We start from the raw sequence: 21,418 nt of genomic DNA on the forward strand, positions 1-21,418 counted from the left end.
TCAATTTAGTCTACTTATATTATAGTATAAACATATTATTTTATAATAATTTACTGATACTAGTATATTATTAAATTTAATTGTCTATATAAGTTATAGTTATATAATATATATATGATTAATATATAAAAAATATATATATTTTTGTAAAATATGTATAATATTAAAATTAAAGTCAGAGTCGAAACGAAATCAGAATCGGCATATCGCTACCTTCGACTATATTAGACTATTATATGTTACTCACTAATCACTATTAGCTAGTAGCCTAGTATGAGCAAATTATGGAACTTCCACCCCGTGTTATTAAATTGGCTGTACAAAAGATTAGATAAATCGGAGTTGTAGTTTATTAACTTTATTTACTTATTTTTATTTTCAGTAGGAGAGTTGGATTTGTTGTCCGACGGATTCCGTTTCGACTCCGCATTCGCCTCTAACTCCGATATTAGTATATATAAATTATAAAATATATATTATTTATATATTAATTATATATGTTCATATATTTTTAAAAAAATATATATTCGTATAAAAAATGTAGAACTTATATAATTAAATTCAATATTATACTACATGTTAATTTTTATAGAATAATATATTTATACTATAATATAAATAAATTAATAGTCTAATATATATAAACATCATAATATTACTATCATACATAGTCAAGTATATAACTAATATACTTGACTAGCTAATAGTGACTCAGTGAGTAATAGGTAATAGTCTAGTATAATAACATGTAATTAGAAAAATGAGATGAAAGTTAAAAAAAAAAAAAGGGATAATTGTATACGATAATAACATATAATAATTAATAAGTTAAATACATGTAAAATTTTTTTAAAGGAAATTGTCATCATTCATTCATTAGAAAATACTACTCTCGTAGCTCCTTTCTACCCCTGTGATTTTTTATTTTATTTTATTTACTTAATGATTAAGTAAATATTTTTTAATAATATTGTAATTTTTTATTTTTTTAAAAAATATTTAAAAGTGTTAAAAATACATGTATGAAAAAGCAAAAAAAAAAAAAAAAAGTTTTATAACTAACGGTAGCTTCTAGCGGTAGCTGGGAGCGGTGGTTGTAGTGCCACTCTTCATTTATTAGATAAACTTACATCCATGACCGGATACATGCAGAGATATCCTCATATCAACTATTACCTCATAAATTAAGTAGTGTATTTAGAACTCTACCAGTATACTATTTGCTTTTATGACTGGTCTAATCTTCACTACTGTTGATAGTCTTTATAAACAAACGTCTAAGAGACAACACTCTGCCTAAACAGAGACTCAATCTCATCCTTTATGGAAAGAGAGAGCTCAATCTCTACAGACAAACGTCCAAGAGACGAACTTATTTTTTTTTACTAAACAATAAGCAAAGTAATAAAATAGGTGTAAAAAAGAACGGATTACAGTTTAGACCAAATCATATAGATTTTGAAATCTATGATGGCACGTAAAGACAACACGTTTGTCTCTTTTCAACAACAAAAGTTAGATTTGAGAGATTTAATGATGGTGATTCCAGTGATTCGACGCGTGTGATGAGAAAAGCTGCCAGAATAGGTGGCACGTGAGGACCACTCACAGTTGTGAGTGGCGTGTGAGGACCACACACGATAATTTTCGTAAACCGCCATTACACTCTGAACAATTTGCGTCTTGGGAGTCTTCTTGTGCTGCATGTGTCTCTTGAGAGTTGCCAGAAAAACTATAGATCTGTCTTTTTCGACTTTGAAGAAAACAAAATAAACTAAAAAAATAAAACTACCTTGATAGACAAAGTGGGTAGATAGAGAAATGAGGAAAGGAGGAGCCGGTGAAAATCAGATCTAGACATTGAATTAATAATTGTTAATAATAATTATTAACAATTATATTTAGTGTTTAAAAAAATTATAAAATCTATGAATAAATAAAAACTTGTGGTTAAAACAAATATTAAAATTTAATTTAATGTTTAGAGGGAAAAAAAAAAAAAAAAAAAGCCCAAAACGGGATTTAAGTTTTAGAGGAAAAATGAAGCCCAAAATTATAGCAGACCAGCGGAAGCCCAACCCAACCCAAATTTAGACTTTAAACGGCATCGTTTTGACCATATAAATTGCCCAACTCAGTTCAAGAAAAACGGCGTCATTTTGCTAAAACACCGCGTGCTCCAATTCGTTTCGCCTAAAACGGATGCCGTTTAGAGTTTTATGCTCGTAAGTCGTAATCCTAACTCTACGTGCTGTTTGAGAACACAATTATTTTCATTATTATTAATAAACAGTTTACTATTATTAACAAACTATTCACTACTTTACAAGTAATCTAAGATATTTTTAGCATACTAAAGTAGCCTAACTTCTAACCCCTTGAGAAACCTGAAGACCCCCCTCTCTTCTGCTTCAGCTCGGTGGTCATTATTTTAATAAACTTTGTCAAAAAAGTTAATTCTAATCGACAAGTTCCCTTCTTTTTATGTCATTACCAATATCTTTTAGGGTCCGTTTGGATAAATAATTTCATCTCATTTCAACTCATCTCATCATATAACTTTATCAAATTTTCATATAAAAATAATAATAAACAAGTTAAAATTTTCAAATTTTCAAATCTTAAAATAATAATATTAAAATATAACAAAGATTGCCCTGCCCTGCCCTGCCCTGCATAACTTTCTCATCAATCAAACACAGATCACGTTCCATAATCTGAAAGAAATTCCAAACATCATAAAATCTCCTGTCATGCACCAAATGCACGACTTTAATCATCTTGTTCCCCAAATATATGGTGACAGTTTAAAAAAATCATTCCTGGGAATACTTTCGGATCAGATGCTGAACAAAGCCAAGACCCCATGGATTGTGGGAGAGACTCTTTACAGATTCTTACAATATCCAGGTGTATATGATATTTACAATAGTCTGTGGACTGAGAGTGGCATCTACCTTTAATATTCCTTCGGATTCATCTATCTGAAGCAAGTCTAACTGAGATTGCAAAAGCTCAGCTGGCATGAAATGCTTGCCTTCTGCAGCTCTTCTCTCTAAACGAGCAGCGAGCACCTCACTCCCAGCATCCAGCAAAACAAACTTTACCACACCGGTAAGGCTTCCCGCCACATAATTTGGGTCCGCAGATCTGAGAATGTCTCTGTATCGCCTCTGAAGAGCAGAACACGCGAGAATCACACTTTTTTCACTGACTAACCTCTCACGTAAGGTATTCCCTAATGTTTCAAGCCAAGGAATCCTGTCTTCATCTGAAAGAGGGATTCCTTTCTGCATCTTTTCTGTTAAGTTGAAAAGATGAACATATTGAAGTAAAAAAAAATAAAAAATTTATAGTCATTATCCACAGAAAACAAAGATTATGCAAGTACCTTTATTTGATAGTGGATGATAATCATCAGCATCATGAAAACTGCAATTCATAGCTTTTGCCAGCAACTCACCTATAGTGCTGTTGAACAAATATTCAATAATGAATACAATAGAATCTTAGGATACTTTGTTAAGAAGTTTAAGAAAAAACTGGAAAGAGAGGCTAGATCATGTTTGGTAACAGATTCAAGGAATATAAAAATATATATAATCACTATTCATCAACAAGCATCATGTAGATTAATGAACTCGCAAATTCCAATGATTTGAAATCTGGATAGCACTTTGAGCTGAACAGCACAAATTGGACAATATCTTTAAGTCATTACTTAACCTAAATACATGAGATGAAGATGCTTTAACAGGGTCATATAGAGTCTTGAAAGCTTTGATGATTTACAATATCTGGGAACAGCAGATCTAGTCTTTAATTAAAATGAAAGCTGTGATGGCATACAACAGATTTTATTGCGAAATCGAGTTACAGATGTTCAGAGATGATAGTTAAGACTTACGATTTCCCAGCACCACTGACACCCATAATCACAACAACTATTCCTGTTAAAATATATAGAAAATAAAAGAGAGAATCAATAAATACATCCAGAACTAACATGTCAAAGTAAGAAAGACAAAGGTTACCCAGAAAAAAGGGGGAGATTGATTCAGTTAGAAAAATCTCTTTGAGCATCAGCCAATTATGGAAAAATAAGCAACAGTGAGTAAGACTACCTTTGAGATCAGAAGCCATATTTAGATCCCAAATCAGGTTATGTATGAACCTTAGCTTATAAACAATTATACACCTCCAAAACTGAGAAGTGTGGTAGTTCTTCCTCTAAGTATAAACATGCGAATGCCCGCACCTGTAACGCATTGCATTTCGCCGACAGCAATTAAATAGGTGAATATCATGTACTCTATTTCAAATAAGAAAAAAGTAGTCTTTTTCAGGAAAACAAAAAACAAAATCAAGCAATTAGTTTTGTATGCATTCAAAACCAACCAGACTCTTACCTAGAAAAATTGCTGCAGCTGTTTAATGAATCACCATGGTTTAGAAAACAGACTGTACGTTGCTTGCAATTCTGCCAGCACAGAATCAACAGAATCTGTATGTAAGCTTAAGCCAAGAATGGATTTCTCTGAACGCAGGCAATAGCTGCAAGTACTGAATTTACTATTCTCCCCCATTTCCAACCACCGAATCGAGAGGATGATAAATTAGTGAAATACAATCGAGAAATACCACATAAATTATAAACAACATCATGCCAACCGCTATAAATTTGATGCAATAACTAATTTATAACCAATCTTAATGATGTTCCCATTGTCATGAAGACAATAACAGTTATCAAGTCCAGGGAAATAAAAGAGGCTGACATGTTGTAAAACTGTTCCCAACTGCCATTCAGCAGAAGCAGGATTTGTCTGAATTTCGAAAGCTAAAACTTAAAATTTAAAATATCATTTTCTAAAACTACTGCAGATGGTCAGGTGGCAATCAAGATCCAGATCTGATTAAGATCACATATAAGAAGATCCAACTCTCAAACGAAGACATCGGATTCTAATCCCAGTTTGAATCTGGTTGTGTATTTATAAATAATACCTGTGAATCCGTACTTAGGGATTAAGTTTAAGAAATCCTTACATAAAAAAGGATTTGACTTTAAGAGATAATTATACGATCGAACTCAAAATCACCCAGTTACCAATTAGACATGAAGAAACAGAAAAGAAAAAAACTTGATGCAGAAAACAAAGACAAAACCTTGAATACCCGAACTTCAAACAAAACAAATCCCATTTTTCCTACAACATTCTTATATGCCATACCGGATACTATAACACGAAGATTTATCGTCAATTATACTTTCCCAGCACCGCTGTAACATAAAGAGCAAATAATCTTAGTCCAGAACGAATTCCCAAGAATTCGGTCTGGCCTTCTGTTATCTTTTATGGAGGCAAAAGGAGAAGGATAAGCGAGTAGGCTACGTTCTGCTCAACCAAATGGGAAGGATAGTTTGAAACGGCTTCTACTACAGTTTTAAGAGCCATACCGCACGCCATTTTTTATTTTTATTCGAAATCTTTTATTCATCATCCATGCAAGTTACATCCACATTCACATTGTTGCTTAGAGGCCACCATAACAATGCCAAACCCTACCAAATAGTGAAAGAAAGAAAGTTAAAAGCGTTATTCTAGTTATAAATATTTTATTAACTAGAATTTAGGTTCCCCTTAAATCAACGAAATTGTCTTTATAAATACCTTGCGCTTAATTGTAAAATGAAATGAGATGGTACGTGAATAGTAATAAAATAATTTATAAATAATAGTAAAATTATTTGAATTAAAATGTTTTATGAAATTTTAAAAAATGAGAGAAAAAAATTGAATTAAAATATTATAAAATTAAAATATTATTATAATATAATTTTTATTTTAAAATTTTAAAATGTTGAATTATTTTTTGAATAGTGCTAGAGCCACCGCTTTTTGGGAGCTACCACTGGCCTTAGCATATGTTTTCTTTAGTTCTTTTTTTTATATAGATTTTTTTAACAATTTTAAATATTTAAAAAAAATAAAAATTCACAATATCATTAAAAAAAATTTTCTTAATCACAAAGTAAAATTTTTTATTTTACGTCGTGATTAAGAAAGTTTTTTTTAATGATATTTTTTTACTTCATGATTAAAGAAATGTTTTTTGATAATGTTATAAATTTATTTATTTATTTTAAATATTTAAAAAATTTCTATAAAAAATAACTGAAAAAAACACATGAAAAAGTACATGTTAGAGCCAGCAGTCGCTGGAGCTACCGGCATTGGCTCTAGCAGTACTCTTGTTTTTTATATTTTGTTTAAATGTTTGAAAAAATTATAATGATTATATAAAAAGTTAAAAATTTAAAATTGAAATATTTATGATGTTTAGATATTGAGACGAGATGCGATAAGATGAGAGACTTTTACTATCAAAACCTGACCTTATTCATATACAATTATGTAATAAATAATTTTGTTATCTTGTCATTTTCACTTATGATCTGATGTGTTTAAATTCTTTTAAAAATATTATTTTATCTTAAAGTTGTTTATTGAATTGTCAACGACCTGTTATTTGTTACATATGATATTACAGTAAAAAATATAACTTATACTTTTAGAAATTATAAATTATAACTTAAATAATGAATTTTATTATTAAAAAATTATTTCTTATTTAATAATTATATGTACTTTTTGATTTATTTAAAATTAGAAATTATTTTAATATGTAACACCTAAATTGATAAAAAAAAAATATGTAATACTTAAACAACCTAATTATTTTTTATTAATAACTTTTAAAATTATTTAAATACTTTTTAAGACTCCTAATGTAATCCAAACAGAGCCCTGCTATTTTTATTCCTACTATTTTACAAGGTTAAAAATAGACTCACCAAGAAAAATCATAAAAAAACAAGTTTATAGTTTATTCTGGTGGAGCCCACTTTTATATAAAACAAATCTTGCACGATATTTATACACTTAATACTTATATCTAGCACTACTAAAAAGGGAAGAAAGAAGGAGATTAGATAGTTGAAAATGGACAAAGACTTGTCACTTTTCTTATTTCTCATTAGCTAATGATATTTTTATACTTTATTTACTATCTTTTTAACGTCCAGCTATTTTTTTTTTTTTACTCTTTGAATTAAAAATATCATAATATGACCTTATTACATAATTTAAAAGAAAATAAATTTAATCAACTAACGTATCATGTATTTAATTAAAAATAAATTTAATTTTATAAAAATTGATTTTCTTTTACTTTTTGAGTCATTTTTTTATATAATTAAATTTATTTTTAATTAAATTACATAATTGTGTTAATTGATTAAATTTATTTTCCTATAGATTATGTAAGAATGTATTGTTTTAAAATTTGTAATCTAAATTCAAATAACAAAAAATAATAATAATAAAATAATAGTAAAGAAAGTGTAAGGATATCAATATTTTTTCCTTTTAGCTAATGATAGCTTACAACTATTTTACTACCTCTTTACTAGTCTTGGTATATTTGTTTTTTTTTCTTTTAAGTATTTTTTTAATATATTTAATTATTAAAAAAATTTTAAAAATATATAATTTTATTAATAGTCATTTTTTTAATTATTAAATTAAAAAATTAAAAAATTAAAAAATTAAAAATAAAAAAATAAAAAAGAATAGTAGAAAAGAAGAGTTACTCTACGTAGAAATACCCACGGAAGAAATCCCACGCATTGAGGTGTCAGTGTACGTCAGTTTTTTTTCTTTTATTCCCCAGTCGCCCCCCAATCTCCCATCCCCTGCTTCATTTTCTTTCATTCCCCGTCGCCGCCAGTTTATGGTGGAGTTGCAGGGATTGAAGGTCGTTGAGGGCGAGGATCCACCCAGAGTTTTGCATTTCAATCCGAGGTTGGCCCATGATTAAGCTCAATACTTGCTATAGGATGCAGTGGGGCTCGGCGTTAAGGTGCGAAGAGAAGAAACCGGTGAGTGATTAATAACCATTTTTTGTTGTTGTTTCTACGAAGTATTTGAAATGGAACTTTCTTTAGTTTTCCGTTGCTGCATCTATTTGAGTGATGCCGTCAATAAAAGGAGGCCCTTTTTGACACAATGGGCTGGAATTCTCGGTTTGGGAAAGGGAGGGGGTGGGGGTGGAGGGGGACTGGAGTTCTCCTTTTAACTTCAACCGACGAAAATGCTTTTCCGTCAACAAATCCATATTGAGTCCACTCCCGTTGCAATATATAAGACGGTAGTATGTTTCCGATGCTAAATGCTTAATTCCTTCGGTACGCGAAAATATATGATATCTGTTCTTGCTTTTTTTTCTCTAAATAATGTTTGGTTGCCGAGAAAAAACAAAAAGAGAAAAAATTTATAAAGTTTTTGAAACTTTCGAAGTCTCGTGCCGTGCTTGGCTGCTGTTCAAATGGAGGAAAAGGCAATGATTTTGCGATTCCGAGTTGTGTATTAGGTGAGAATGAAAATGATCATTTTATTCACCGGTTTGCAAATACACGAAGACCCAGACACGGACACCAACATAGACTAACCTGGAGAGCGAGCGAGGGGGTGGGGGGGGGGGGGGGGGGGGGGGGGGGGGGGGGGGGGGGGGGGGGGGGGGGGGGGAGTCTGAGAGAAGTTACTACTCGCTCTCTTCCTTCCAAATTTTGCGTTTCTATCTGGTTCGATGAAACGTGTTTGGCTCTCTTTATTTCTTTTGTTCTGGGGATTTTTATTTGTCTTTTATTGTTCATTCTTGTTGATGAAATTGGGCGTTTTTTCGCACTGTGAATGTGCTCGATCTTAATTCAATACAAGGGCAAGTATGATATAGCTACAATACTTTTTTTTATAGGTGATATAGCTACATCCACATACTTATAAAAAAAGTATGATATAGCTACAATTTAGATTGTGAAACATGGAAGTGATTATCTGAGAATGTGTAGACTGTGTAGTTGTATACATATATGTGGGGATTTGGTCATGCCAATGTCATGTGGTTTAGCCGTTTCTGCGTTGCACATTTATGTACTGTGAATTTTGGCTGTTAGGAGATGTCGCTCCTTGGAAATTTCTATTCTATTTCTTTACCTCGTTTATAGTCCCGCTTAGAAGTTTGTGTAGTTCATTCTCTTCTCTATGGCTTTGTTGTGTTATAGATATCGTTTCTTTTCTTTATATCTCTTTGTCTCTCTCTAGTTTATCTTGCTATAACGGTTTTGGTTCTCATAACTATAATCCTTCTCATGGAACATCTTTATTGTGATGCTGCTTTTCACTTAGGTCCCTTCATTTTTATGGACCAATTAACACGAGGAAACTAAGAAATATATGGCAGGATTCTCCGAGTAATTAAAACCAGGTTTTCTAAAGCGGCAATCTTCATCAGTGTTTTTTTTTTGGCGAGGTATATATCTTGCTAATATAATCCTTTGTTGTGATTCTACTTTTCATTATTTCCTTGAAAGACTTGGAGTTCTATTGTTGGCAAATTCAATTTCTGCAGGCACTGTGACAGTTCTTTGAGATGAATTGGACAAAGGCTTGGTGTTACCTTGGCAGAACTCAGAAAATTATTGAAAGGATTTCACCATCATATCACACTATAAATGGTGCTTTTGCCTCTGAGAAAATTATAGCTCTTCATTGCTTGCAATCTCAAAGTGGATGTCTACCAGCAAGATATTTGTTGAAAGATGATTTGTGTGGTGGGCCAATAGGCTTCCGAGATAGGCTGATCTCCGCACGCAATATTGTTTCGAGATATAAGCTACCTGGTTGTTTAGAAGGAAATTCCCCTTGGTCAAAACAGAGCACAATAACTTTATCTCGCAAATTTGGACACAAGGTTGACAGTGATACTCACTTGACAAGGGATTTTCTTGTACAGCTTTGGGTTGCTGATAGGAAAATGAAAAATTATAGGGGAAAGGGAAGACGAAAAATTGCTACACATGGAAGTGCTGGTGGAAAAGCATATGATAGCCAGCATCAGTATGGAAGATGGTATTCAGGTGCATCTCTTACAGAACAAAATTTCATGGATCAGGATAAACCAGTTTTGACTCAACCACCTCTCAGCCAATCTGTCTCAGGTCTTCTGAAGCCACAATCTCCAGAGGAGGTGAGTTTGGGTGTTAGTCCTGCTGCTAAAGTGTTATTTACATTTACAAGAACTTATCTTAGATTTAATATGATAATTGGTGTGACTATTAGTTGCATCTATCATTATCTTTAGTGAATGCATTGGCTTTATCACTGTGCTTTTCTGCGATTTTGTTATCACTATTTTACCAAAAATCTATTTGAAGTAGTGGTGGAAGTTAGAGAAAGCCCGGTAAAAGCAAAAGTAAAAAAAAAAAAAACACAAGGGAGTGGTGGAGGTTGCCACTTGGAGATCATCTTTTACCTGTTATTTGTAGCTGAAGTTTAACATTCAAAAAGAGTGCATACTATAGCCATGAAAAATTAAAAGTACAGCTTTTTTATTTCTACTTTTTAAGATTTTTTTAGAGCTATATCATTTTGCTCATTAAGTGACTATCTTGTATACTTTCTATGTTCTAACACCCTTTTTCATCTCAATATAATTTATATTACTTTAAAAAAAGGCAACTTGATTATCTTTTTTTTTTTTTTTTTGGATAAACAAAATTTTATTGATCATGAAATAGACAAAAGCCCAAGTATACAAGACATATACAAGAGCGTCGCCTACGCGTGCTAGTTTAGTGATACAAGGAAGTAATGAAAAGACGTGCCATTAAAATCAATTACAATCGACAAATGAAGTAAAGTAGTGAAAAGTAAACTTCTAAGCTCATCCATTGACCGCTCTCGATCTTCAAAGCTTCTTGCATGCCTCTCCTTCCAAATAAACCATCATAGACATATTGGGACCATCTTCCACACTGTTGCAATCTGAAGATTGCCCCATTATCTTTATTTTATAAAGATTACATAGCTTGCACCACCAAAACCCATGCCTATCATCCATTTTTTTTTATAAGTACCATGCCTATCATCCATATGGTTCAGTCCATTGATTTTGTATGTCTTGGAAGGTAGAGTAAATGATTGGTGGCAATTTATACTTAAGATGGGATCACATAATATATTTTGTCGGCCCCTTGCTGTACCTTCACATTTTTGGATGCAGATATTGCCATTGTTCTGGTCAGCTTGTTTTTCCCCTATAGATTCTCCCTCCAATTGCTCAAGAATGTCCAACCTGGTCTGGTAGTTTTTATAACAGCTTCCAAAAGAAATGTTTTATAGTTATCACTGAAATCCCTCTAGCATTTATGTAGCATGCATCACAAAGTCCTGGAATTATCTCCACCAGTGGCATTATAATCAGTCTTTCCTTAGATTGAGAGAGTATAAGAAGGCTTTCTTTTTATAAGAATCATCCTTTCAGATAGATTTTTCCTCTCTTGACAACACATAGCATATGACCTTGGCTATTCTAAAAGCGTGTTATTTTTTTCCAGTTTCTGTCCTTTGGTATATGATGGGTCCTTTGGTATATGATGGGTAAGGCATTGATGATATTGTAGCCACTTTGTCATATCAAGAGCAAATGCCATGCGACATTTCCTTTATTTTGTACCCTTTCTTTTCAAGATTATCCTGTTCAAAGTTTATCCTTTCCACCCTTTCACAAATTGGAAAATGTCTTACTTTGTATTTGCTCAATTTTGCTAGGCCCAGGTCACCCCACTTCTTGCTAGATCCAATTTGCTGATTACTAGGAATATAGAGTGGGCGAATCTTGTGCTTGGTTTTGAGCAGGTAATTAACTTCCCTTATTTTTGTTTACTTCGTACTCATCTTGATGCTGATTTGAGAGCACATGGGGTTATCCATATCCTTTAATATTTTTATGATGCCAAAGTTTTACCTTATTTTCTTCCTTTTTTAGAAGATAGTAGATTGAAGTGTTTCTCTCCTTACACATGTAGGGTGAAATATTCTGGTGATTTGCTTTGGAATTAATATCCTGGTAGCCATTTTTTGAGTTCTCAGTGGTTACTTGATAAGTATGGGATATTGAAAACACTTAATTAATAGAAACAAAGGAGTTCGTATTATCGTTGGAGGGGGGAAGTTACTTTCATATCACCGAGAGAAGTAGGAAGGCGATCAAGGAGATGGTTTCCAGCCATACCAGTGCTCGTTGGTTAGCAAACACAGTGGAAGAGTGCTCATTATTGGAGGGAAGGAAAGATTTTTTCAAGACGTATTGCATTGGGACCATGGCATTGGTTGCTCATTGGCGATCTAATGCTTTTGGACGTTACTTGGAAATCATTGATTATGGTCATAGAGGACGTCGAGGCCTAATAGTGATCTTGGAAGGGATGGAAGGTAGGGGTTGGAAAAGCACGTCTAAGGAGATGAGAAGGCAGACTAGCATGCTTTGTCCATGTTACTGGCAAATAAGGTTCCTGTGGTGGCTCAGGAAGATGAGAAGGCAGACTAGGACGTATGCAGAGGTTGCGATGGGCGGTGGTGAAGGAAGAAGGGCAGTAGTAAATGGTGGTACGAGTCAATGCTTGGCGTTAGAGTAAGGAGAAAAGGACAAAAGGAAATGGGTAGTAGGGGAGGGTACAACTACAGAGAGGTATTGTCGTTGTGCTATACTTGAAAGAGGTGGTGGAGGCTTGTTCGATGTCTGCATGGTGGAAAGTGAGGAGCAGAGGGTACTGTTTGGACTGAAGGAGGAAATCGTTGGTGTGAAAGGGGAAATTCGTTTGCTGAAGAAGGCTGTAGAAGATTTTATAAGTAAAGTAAACAGGGGCTTGAACTCTAATCTGGGCTTGGGCCTGGGCCAAGGTTTTGCTAAAAACAAAGATGGGCCTGGGTCAAGGCCGAATCCCCCTAGGGTTGATAAAGGTAAAGCCAAACTTGCTTGGGCTTGGGCCGGATAGGCCCATCTCGCTCACCCAAAATGGGATGATGCCTGAAACGGACGGGGCTTACACCCATTCAGGCCCAAAGGAATTCACAGTTTGAAGTGGGATCTTCATCCACTTCTGGGCCCGTGATGACATCGGCACAGCGGCGAAGGTGTCTTCGACTCCTTTGCCGGCAAGGTCTGGGGTAGTTCCCTGCGACACCTGTGTTGGAAACCTAGCATCGGGACTAACCGAGAAAGAAAGACAAACGGCATGGCACGACGAACTACTTGGAGGGCCAATGCTTTGTGGGATTTCACAGATCAATGCGCCGGTGAATTCTGGGTTGCTGCCGTCACCATGGCTTCGAGGTTGGCGTATTTAACACATGGTTAAATGTAGCATTTAAACTATTCTCAAATTTTCCAAAACTGTGCAATAAAGCCTTAATGCTACATTTATTGCACTTATTCCTTAAGGTGGGGGCTATGGAGATGAGGGATTTTCGGCCTATTTGCTTGGTCAATGGGGTGTATAAGATCATCGTGTTAGCAAATCGAATGAGTGTGGCGATGGAAAATATTGTCTTGAATTTCATAATGCATTTGTGAGGGGAAGACAAATTCTTGATTCGGTTTTAATAGCTAATGAATGCTTGGAGAGCAGAATTAGATTGAGTGAGGATGGTATTCTAGTTAAATTGGATATGAAAAAAGCATATGATCATGTCAACTAGGAGTTTCTCTTATACTTACTTGGGAGATATGGTTTTAGGGAGAAGTGGTGTTTGTGGATCAAGCATTGTATTTCGACGATTAGATTCTCTATTTTGTTGAATGGCACCTTGGCTGGTTTTTTTTAATAGTTCTTGTGGCTTGAGACAAGGGGATCCTTTGTCTCCTTTTCTTTTTGTTCTTGTTATGGATGCTTTAAGTAGAATGATTGAAGCTGCGGTGGATGGTAGATTCTTATCGGAATTTTCGGTGGGAGATGAGACTCGGGTCAGTATAAAAATATCACGCATTCTTTTTGCAGACGACACTTTAATTTTCAGGAAACCAATCAAGATCATCTTTGGTCTTGGAGAGCCCTTTTGCTTTGTTTTCAAGCTGTTTCTGGTCTGAAATTGTTCTAGTGGGCTCTGTTCTAAATATTTTGGATTTGGCTAACATCTTGGGGTGTAAGTTATCTTCTTTACCTTTGAGATATCTAGGTCTTCCATTGTGTGCTCCTCACAAATCTTTAATGATTTAGGATGATGTGATTGAGAAAATTGAGAGGAAGTTAGCTGGTTGGAAAAAGCTATACTTATCTAAAGGGGGGAGAATTACTTTGATAAGGAGTACATTGTCTAATCTTCTTACATATTTCCTCTCGCTTTTTCCTATGCCAGCAGGAGTGGCAAATAGAATTGAGATGATATTTCAAAATTTTCTGTGGGGAAGTAATGGGGAGGAAAGAAAGTTTCACTTGGTTAGTTGGAAGAAGGTTTGTTCACCGGTTTCTTGTGGAGGATTGGGGGCGTGAAATTTGAGGCTCTTTAACAAAGCTTTTCTTGGAAAATGGCTTTGGAGGTATCATCTTGAGAGGGATGCACTATGGAAAAATATTGTTGATGTTAAATATGGTAGGATGCGGGGGAGTTGATGTTTTAACGAAGTTAGAGGAGTGTATGAGGTGGGGTTGTGGAAGTCTATCCGGATGGGTTGGAGGGAATTTGTTAATCATGTTAAATATAAGGTGGGAGATGGGACAAGGATTAATTTTTGGCATGATATATGGTGTTGGGATTCAGCTCTTAAGAATGTTTTTTTTTTTATAAGTAGCTCTTAAGAATGTTTATCCCTTTAACCCCAAGGGGTTGGGCCAAGTGGTGAAGGCCTTGGCCTTGGGGTATCACTCCCTTCAAGTTCCAAGGTTCAAGACGCTGCAGTGGCTGATTCCTTTATGTTTTCAAATAATAATATTCAGTGGAATGTCAATTTTATTAGAGCTGTGCATGATTGGGAAGTGAAATGTATTCTCTGATGTTTTCGGAAGATTATATGATATGAAGATTGTTCAGGGAAGAGAGGATAGTCTGCGGTGGATTCGTGCTGGAAATTCCAGATTTTCAGTTAGCTCCTTTTATAAGGCGTTAACCTGTCATTGTGTCAATAAATACCCCTGGAAATGAATTTGGAGATCTAAGGAAACAAAATTTGACACCACGGTTGGAGGGACACATGACCTTTATTGTCTTTATGGATATCTGCTTTGCTTTTTGATATATTCTATCTAGGCATGTCACTTAGTTTAGTTTACTGGGGCTTTGCACTATGGTAACCTATTTATTCTGGCTCTTTCGAAGATTTCTCTTTTTCAATTGCTTTTTCCTTCATCTATTTCCTCTCCCTAGTTGTTTCTTTGTGATTACTTTCTGTTTGGTGGAACTGTAGGAAAACCGGTATGCAATAGTAGATGTGTGCTACCCCCAGTCTGTGAGTAATCATTCTAATTTCTTTTCTTCTCCTGGAGTTTTTTCCACAGAGAGCTAATTTTGAAACAAATGTCTCATTAATATAAGTTTTGAACTATTTCTGAAATTCTACTACTTGATGTTTTGCAGCCTGTTGGCTTTATTCGTGAGCAGAGTAATATGCTTACCAGACAGGTATTTAGTTTAATGCTCTAGTTTCCGTTCCTATTTTGTTGTCACATGGTAAAACGTATCTAATACATTTTCATCAGCTTGTTATTGACAGAATAAGTTATATGTGTTCACATTCTAATTTTCCCCCGTTAAATCAACTTGCAAGAGGATAGAGTATGAAATGTATACCATATTGAATTTGCAAGAGGACAGTTTGCATGTTTTATTGAAAATGCTTTTATTTTATTTTTTCATATTGTCTTCATCATGTGGCCACGAGTGTCAGTTATTTATGATTCTTTTGAGGCTTTTTTTTTAGGTAAATACACATCTCACAAACCTGTAGTACGATGCTGAAGGTGGCATTTAGCATCTGCAAAACATTCATTCTCTGGTACCTGAGGCAAAAAAAATGCCTTTTGCCATATTCCTAAGATGTTGGTATCTCTATTTTGTCATAAACATGAAAATTGAGTCCCCTTAACCTCTACAATAAAGTAATAATGAAATTTCTTAAACCCTTCACTCTCAACTCCCGCTTTTACTTCCCACTTCTCAGAATTGAAAAAAGCCTGACATAAAAAATCAAAGCTTTTATAAGATTTTTATTTTATGCTGGTGTAGATAAATGCGATCAGCATTATTCTTAACTAACATTGTATGCCAAACAAGATTTAACTGACTAAGAAGGCATGAAAACTCATATTTGCACCTGATTCTGGGACAATTGGTGGCCAAATCATGAGGTACTTTTTAGGTCAATATCATCTCCATTTACATGCTGGCACCATTGACAATCCTTTGACCGTACTGTAATTGATCTGGGAATTATCCTTTGCTTAAATATGAATGCAAGAGTACATTTATGGTCTTATTTAAAGCTATGTTGTTTTGGGGTTTTGGAATGCGGGTTTGATTTGCATGCCTGCTGAAATCTGACTGCTGGTTTAAAGGCATATTCAACACCCTCTATGCTTGGATGGCTGCTCCCCTTGGTTTCCAATTCTCTAGTTTTCTTGACTTAATTTTTTTTTTCTCTCTTCTTCTTCTTTCTAGTTGGGTGTTTCTTTTTGCATACTTCCTGTACACTTGGGTTGCACCCCTCTGTGCTCTTTAATAAATTTGTATTACTTATTCAAAAAATATTTATAATTTAGAAACTCTCCCCGCCGATGCTTGTTCTGCTTTCTCGCAGTTTCTTCGACTAAGACGCCCTTTTGTCGCTTATATAACCGATGGCATGGGTAATGAGCTCTTCAGGGTGAGCTTAAAGAGATATTGTTATCCTTTTGAAATTATGCTAGGCTTTTGATTATCATGGTCTGGGTGTGTTGCTGTTTTGGCTTGAAGCTGTATATTACCGTGTTCAGGTTCGCAGGCCTTTTTGGTGGATAACCAGCTCAATTTATGCAGAGATTAATGGTAAGGTATGCCAATTAGACATTTATGTTGTTTTAGTGCAACTCCATTAAGTGAGCATGTTAAGCAGCAATCTGACTGTTGGTAATATGCAAAATTTGTTCCTATCTAGGATGTTGGTGTAGTTCACAGACGATGGCATCTCTGGAAGAGAGTGTATGACTTGTACCTGGGGTAATGCTATTTTTTTGTGCTATTTTACAAAGTACGTTATTTGACAAGTTTAGTGCCTTTATTATATTCAGTTGCAGTTGAATTTTGTATCCCAGTGGTTTTATTTTGGGTGTTGCCGTTCATTGTAAAAAGTTACTTAAATTTGAGATATAAGATAGATGGTTGTGGAGTGGTAGATCTGTGCCAGGAAGGGTCTCTTAGTGAGTTAGCTTCTCAGTAAATTAGCTTTTCAAGTATCTGCTTTCTGTCCATCGGTGAGAGAAAGTGGTACTTCTAAATACTGTGGGAAGATAAATTAGCAGTGTAAATCTTCTAATAACTACAATGGCACGCTATTTTTTCTAGGTCCTGAAGGGCCACTTACTGACAATTAGAATTTAATATCTTTAGAAACCCTAGGAGTTGGCGAATGGTAAGGAAGGGCCTTGGTCTTGAGGGTATGCTTCCCTCAAAGTCTAAGGTTCGAAGCCTTGGGTGCAAACAGTTTTCTGGGGCCATGCTCATCCGTGAAAAGCTGATTGTATATGTGATTCGTGTGATGTGGGCGCTTTACATGGTTCTAGGGTTTAACTGGGTAAAAGACATGTTGTGTTTGCACACTCTCAGGGATTCCTCGTCATCAAAAAGATTTTAATATGTTTAGATATCCAAAAATATATCTTTGCAGTATACCAGCTTATGTACCAAGGGAACATGTTAAAATGCCATTATGAAAAAACAATGTGGGATTCGTGGATACACCCAGTTAGTGTTTCAACAGAGAAACAGGTTTTGATATATAAAGAAACAAAAAGAAGAGGAAACACGTGGTAAATAATTGTTTTATACAACAAAACGTCAGGATAAAAAATAGTACTTGTTAATGACTAGTATAAGCTACTTTGTCTTGCTCCCATAAAAAGTATTGGCAGTATAGTATATACCTGTCTACTTGTCATATGATTATGCCGAACTAATTTAAACATAAAGTCCGAGAAATTTTCCTGGCAGGACCTCCACCGTCTAGTTTTACAAGTCATTAGGCATTCTATAGCTGCCTTGCCTGGGGGAGAGCTGCGTCTTTCAAAATCTTGATTACTTTGTACTCTCCAAGTAGGCAGTTACTTGAATGGGAACATGAAAGATTAGGAGGATTTCAACCTCCTCTTGTATTACTAATAGGAACCTCCAAGGAGTTTGGCCTTGCTGCTGAGTGCTCTGATATTTTATTGTATTTATTTATTTATGTTTAAAAAGGGGGAGAGAAGGGGGTTGATAAATGTTTGCCCATGCCTTACACACTGTATGTGCAGGTCCTAGTCATGATTGCCACTTGTTTGATTAGTTTTTAGTTAAAAGATGTTAATGGATGTGCACCATCATGCTTCTCCTGGGTGGTGATAAACATGTCACTTGTACTTTCTCTATTTGCTGATATATTACCATCACAACCCAGGATCACTTATTTCCTTTGTTTTGTACATTTTTTCCATTTTCTTTTTCCTGTCTTTCACTTCTGTTGTTGGACAATATTTTGCTTGTTTGTTGATAAGTAAGACAATAAATGAGACAGGAAGGCATAAACGAAGTATACAAGGGGTGTATATCAGATAAACCTAGTAGAGAGAGGAGAGCAAAAAACTCCTGGAAACTAAAGCTTAAAGACGCATAGTTTTGCTTCTATCTAACATCTCCAAGCCTATAATCATTTAATTTGCAGGAACACGCAGTTTGCAGTGGTTGAAAATCCTGGCTTCTGGAATTGGACATTCACTTTGAAAGACATAGATGGGAAAGTGCTTGCTCAGATAGATCGTGACTGGAGGGGGTTTGGATTTGAGGTTCTTTCCCCTGCTTTACAAAAATATGATGTCAACAGCTGCAGTTGATTTTCATGCACTGTTTGTTCTCTCCTTTTATGGTGGTTGTGCTTAGGAACTGTTATAGTATAGTATGATTGGAGTGTTATGGTATAGTATTATTCAGTTTTAGGAGCCAAAGTTTTGGGGTTTTACTTAATCCTCTATTGGGGATAATGGTTACATTTTGTTCTCTTTCACAAGCCAAGGTTGCGGATTTCAAAGTTTTACTCTATACCTCTCCCGATTCACAACAGAACTTGTTGACTGGGAACTTTTGACATATGTAGAGTCCATGTAGAAGTTGGCATTTCTATTGGTTGTTCAGATTATAGATATGTATGAAAAATTATCCAATTTGTAAATGTGACCGGATTGTGGCATGTAATTTGTCATGGATTTCATTATATATCAAGCCAAATCAGTCTCAAATGACTTAACATTCATATGTTGATCTAAACATATTGCCAAGTACATTCGTATGTTGCCATATAGAATGTTATCTCAAATGATTGATAAAGAGTTATGGTTTGGATCACCAAGGAAGAAACTTAATCTATCTGAATCATGTTTGGTCGTTTGCAGAGCTGGCTAAAACCATGCTGTGTTCCATCATGAGAGACCTCTATTTAACCTTTTGGGCTCCGTATATCTTTGCTAAGCATCATTTGCATTTGTATTTTTTAATTTAAGATATTTAGTTTGGTTGCCAATGGAACTATACCTGATATGGCAATTTAATTTTAAAATATAAATTAATTGATTGCAGATCTTTACTGATGCTGGTCAATACGTGATCCAATTTGGGAGTTCTGATCCCAGCTCCAAGACTGGCCCTGCTAGAGGGGTAAGGTAGCACCTTGGAAAAGATACTTGTCATTTAGTTTATTTCTATTATTAACTTATCTTATTTGTGCTATCCTGGAGCAGATACAAGAGTTAGAAGTTGCCCGTCCACTGACACTGTTGGAGAGAGCTGTGACTCTGGCTCTTGCTATATCACTGGACAATGACTATTTCTCGAGACATGGTGGCTGGTAAGCTCGTTTGTAGTGCTAGTATTTTCCCAACTACAATGGAATTTACTGTAGAACTGCTGGATTTAGTCCATATTGGTCACCTCAACCTCCTTTCATTCAATAATGTTTGTAAAATTGTGGTGTTCATTTCCTTAAACTGCTATATAGTTTATCCTATATCTTCACCTTCCGGAGTGTTGGCAGTGTCCTCATGCTATTACTGTTGGGTCACGTGATACTTACACTCCCTCCAAGTATAGGATGGTGGAGGACATCATGGGATCAAACCACATTAGCAGCACAAGTTAATTACCAAGCCAAATAGAAAGCCCGGAATTTTTTTCAGTACCAGAAATGTTAATTTCTGGACCCTGGTTGCTCATCAACTTTCATGGTAAGAGAGTGAGTTGAAATGAGTACTAACTTTGCTCTTGCTTTTCTTTTGTCCTCAGGGGGCTACCATTTGTTGCAGTTGGTGAGTAGGTTCGTTTTGCGGAATGGTCCTCAACCCTGGTGGTTCTCTCTCTTTCTGTGTCGCATCTAGCAGTAAACCAAGGAACTTTAGAGCTCCTGGAAGGTGTTCTACTGATATGCGTTCTTGTTTCCTCTTACTTCACCTCACATTCTCAACTCAAAAGACTACCAAATAACTTGCTTTCTTAGCTGCATTCTGAAGCGGTTCTTGGCATCTGTTACTGGCCATGACTAATAAAGAGAATTTGAAGCTTCATTATTTCTCATCGAGAGAATGTATTTAATTCAAGACCTGCTTCTACTTTTCGAAAGTAAAATGGGTATCCCGCACGCAAGAAACTCGTGTTTTGTACTGTCGCATGACGAGAAATAAAAGGGAAGTAAGTGTTTGCTAAAGTTGTATGTAGTTGGGGAAGGTATTTACCCTCTTGGGTGAGGATGTGACTATTTATTTTGAATTTATACTTGACTATACATGCCATTTTATGCATCGTTGGGTTAGCTCAATAATTAGGCAAAAGAAAACTCTATATATGATTTTTGTTTATTTAATTTTTTTATTACAAGTTTTGTCTCTCTTTTTTATGCCATGTATACGAGGCTTGGCGTTTTAGTAACTGCGGACAAAAGAATCGAGTCTGCCTGCATCCCAATTTCTGTTTGTCTAATAAGCATTTGGGTCTGACAGGTTGAGTGTGAGAAGCAGAGGGAAGGAATGAAGTTCCTAATAAGCCACAAGAAAGCAAATCACTGATCTCCATGACACACAGATTATAAGAGTTTTGCCATCCTGCTAAACCATTATATAACATGCTATTTTGACACCAAGGAGAAATCATTTCATTTGCCAGGGCCTCAATGTCGGCATCAGATAGCTATTAGGATCTCAGAAACCACAGGCCGGGTGTCATATCTGTTCACATTCATTCAATAACCAGAGTACTTCCTACCTGACTATATTGATGACATCTTTTTTTGTTTTTGAGTCATATTG

General features: G+C 35.0%; 2 protein-coding genes across 11 annotated transcripts; one reads left to right on the top strand and one right to left on the bottom strand.

The window, feature by feature from the left end:
* Positions 1-2,744: 2,744 nt before the first annotated feature.
* LOC121256245 (gluconokinase) lies at positions 2,745-13,902 on the bottom strand. 6 transcript variants are annotated; one of them, XM_041156956.1, is made up of 7 exons: positions 13,889-13,902; positions 5,235-5,392; positions 4,410-4,480; positions 4,125-4,258; positions 3,908-3,950; positions 3,392-3,471; positions 2,745-3,301 (listed from the first exon to the last, which is right to left on the bottom strand). In XM_041156956.1, the coding sequence occupies exons 4-7, from the start codon at positions 4,141-4,143 to the stop codon at positions 2,898-2,900; spliced, it is 546 nt and encodes a 181-aa protein (XP_041012890.1). In that variant the 5' UTR covers positions 4,144-4,258; positions 4,410-4,480; positions 5,235-5,392; positions 13,889-13,902; the 3' UTR covers positions 2,745-2,897. The 6 variants fall into 6 exon arrangements, with proteins under 6 accessions (XP_041012890.1, XP_041012891.1, XP_041012892.1 ...); XM_041156957.1 differs by having other exon boundaries at positions 4,410-4,563; XM_041156958.1 differs by lacking the exon at positions 4,125-4,258.
* Positions 7,709-20,914, top strand: LOC121256244 (altered inheritance rate of mitochondria protein 25). Of its 5 annotated transcripts, none has more exons than XM_041156955.1 (13): positions 7,709-7,945; positions 9,252-9,375; positions 9,472-10,092; positions 11,676-11,762; positions 15,307-15,348; positions 15,477-15,521; positions 16,696-16,761; positions 16,871-16,927; positions 17,032-17,093; positions 18,793-18,913; positions 19,701-19,778; positions 19,862-19,968; positions 20,403-20,914. In XM_041156955.1, the coding sequence occupies exons 3-13, from the start codon at positions 9,496-9,498 to the stop codon at positions 20,431-20,433; spliced, it is 1,293 nt and encodes a 430-aa protein (XP_041012889.1). In that variant the 5' UTR covers positions 7,709-7,945; positions 9,252-9,375; positions 9,472-9,495; the 3' UTR covers positions 20,434-20,914. The 5 variants fall into 5 exon arrangements, with proteins under 5 accessions (XP_041012889.1, XP_041012886.1, XP_041012888.1 ...); XM_041156952.1 differs by having other exon boundaries at positions 9,475-10,092; XM_041156954.1 differs by having other exon boundaries at positions 9,307-9,375.
* The last annotated feature ends 504 nt before the right edge of the window (positions 20,915-21,418 follow it).

The sequence above is a fragment of the Juglans microcarpa x Juglans regia genome, chromosome 3D, assembly GCF_004785595.1.
Source record: "Juglans microcarpa x Juglans regia isolate MS1-56 chromosome 3D, Jm3101_v1.0, whole genome shotgun sequence".
NCBI classification, from domain to species: Eukaryota; Viridiplantae; Streptophyta; class Magnoliopsida; order Fagales; family Juglandaceae; genus Juglans; species Juglans microcarpa x Juglans regia.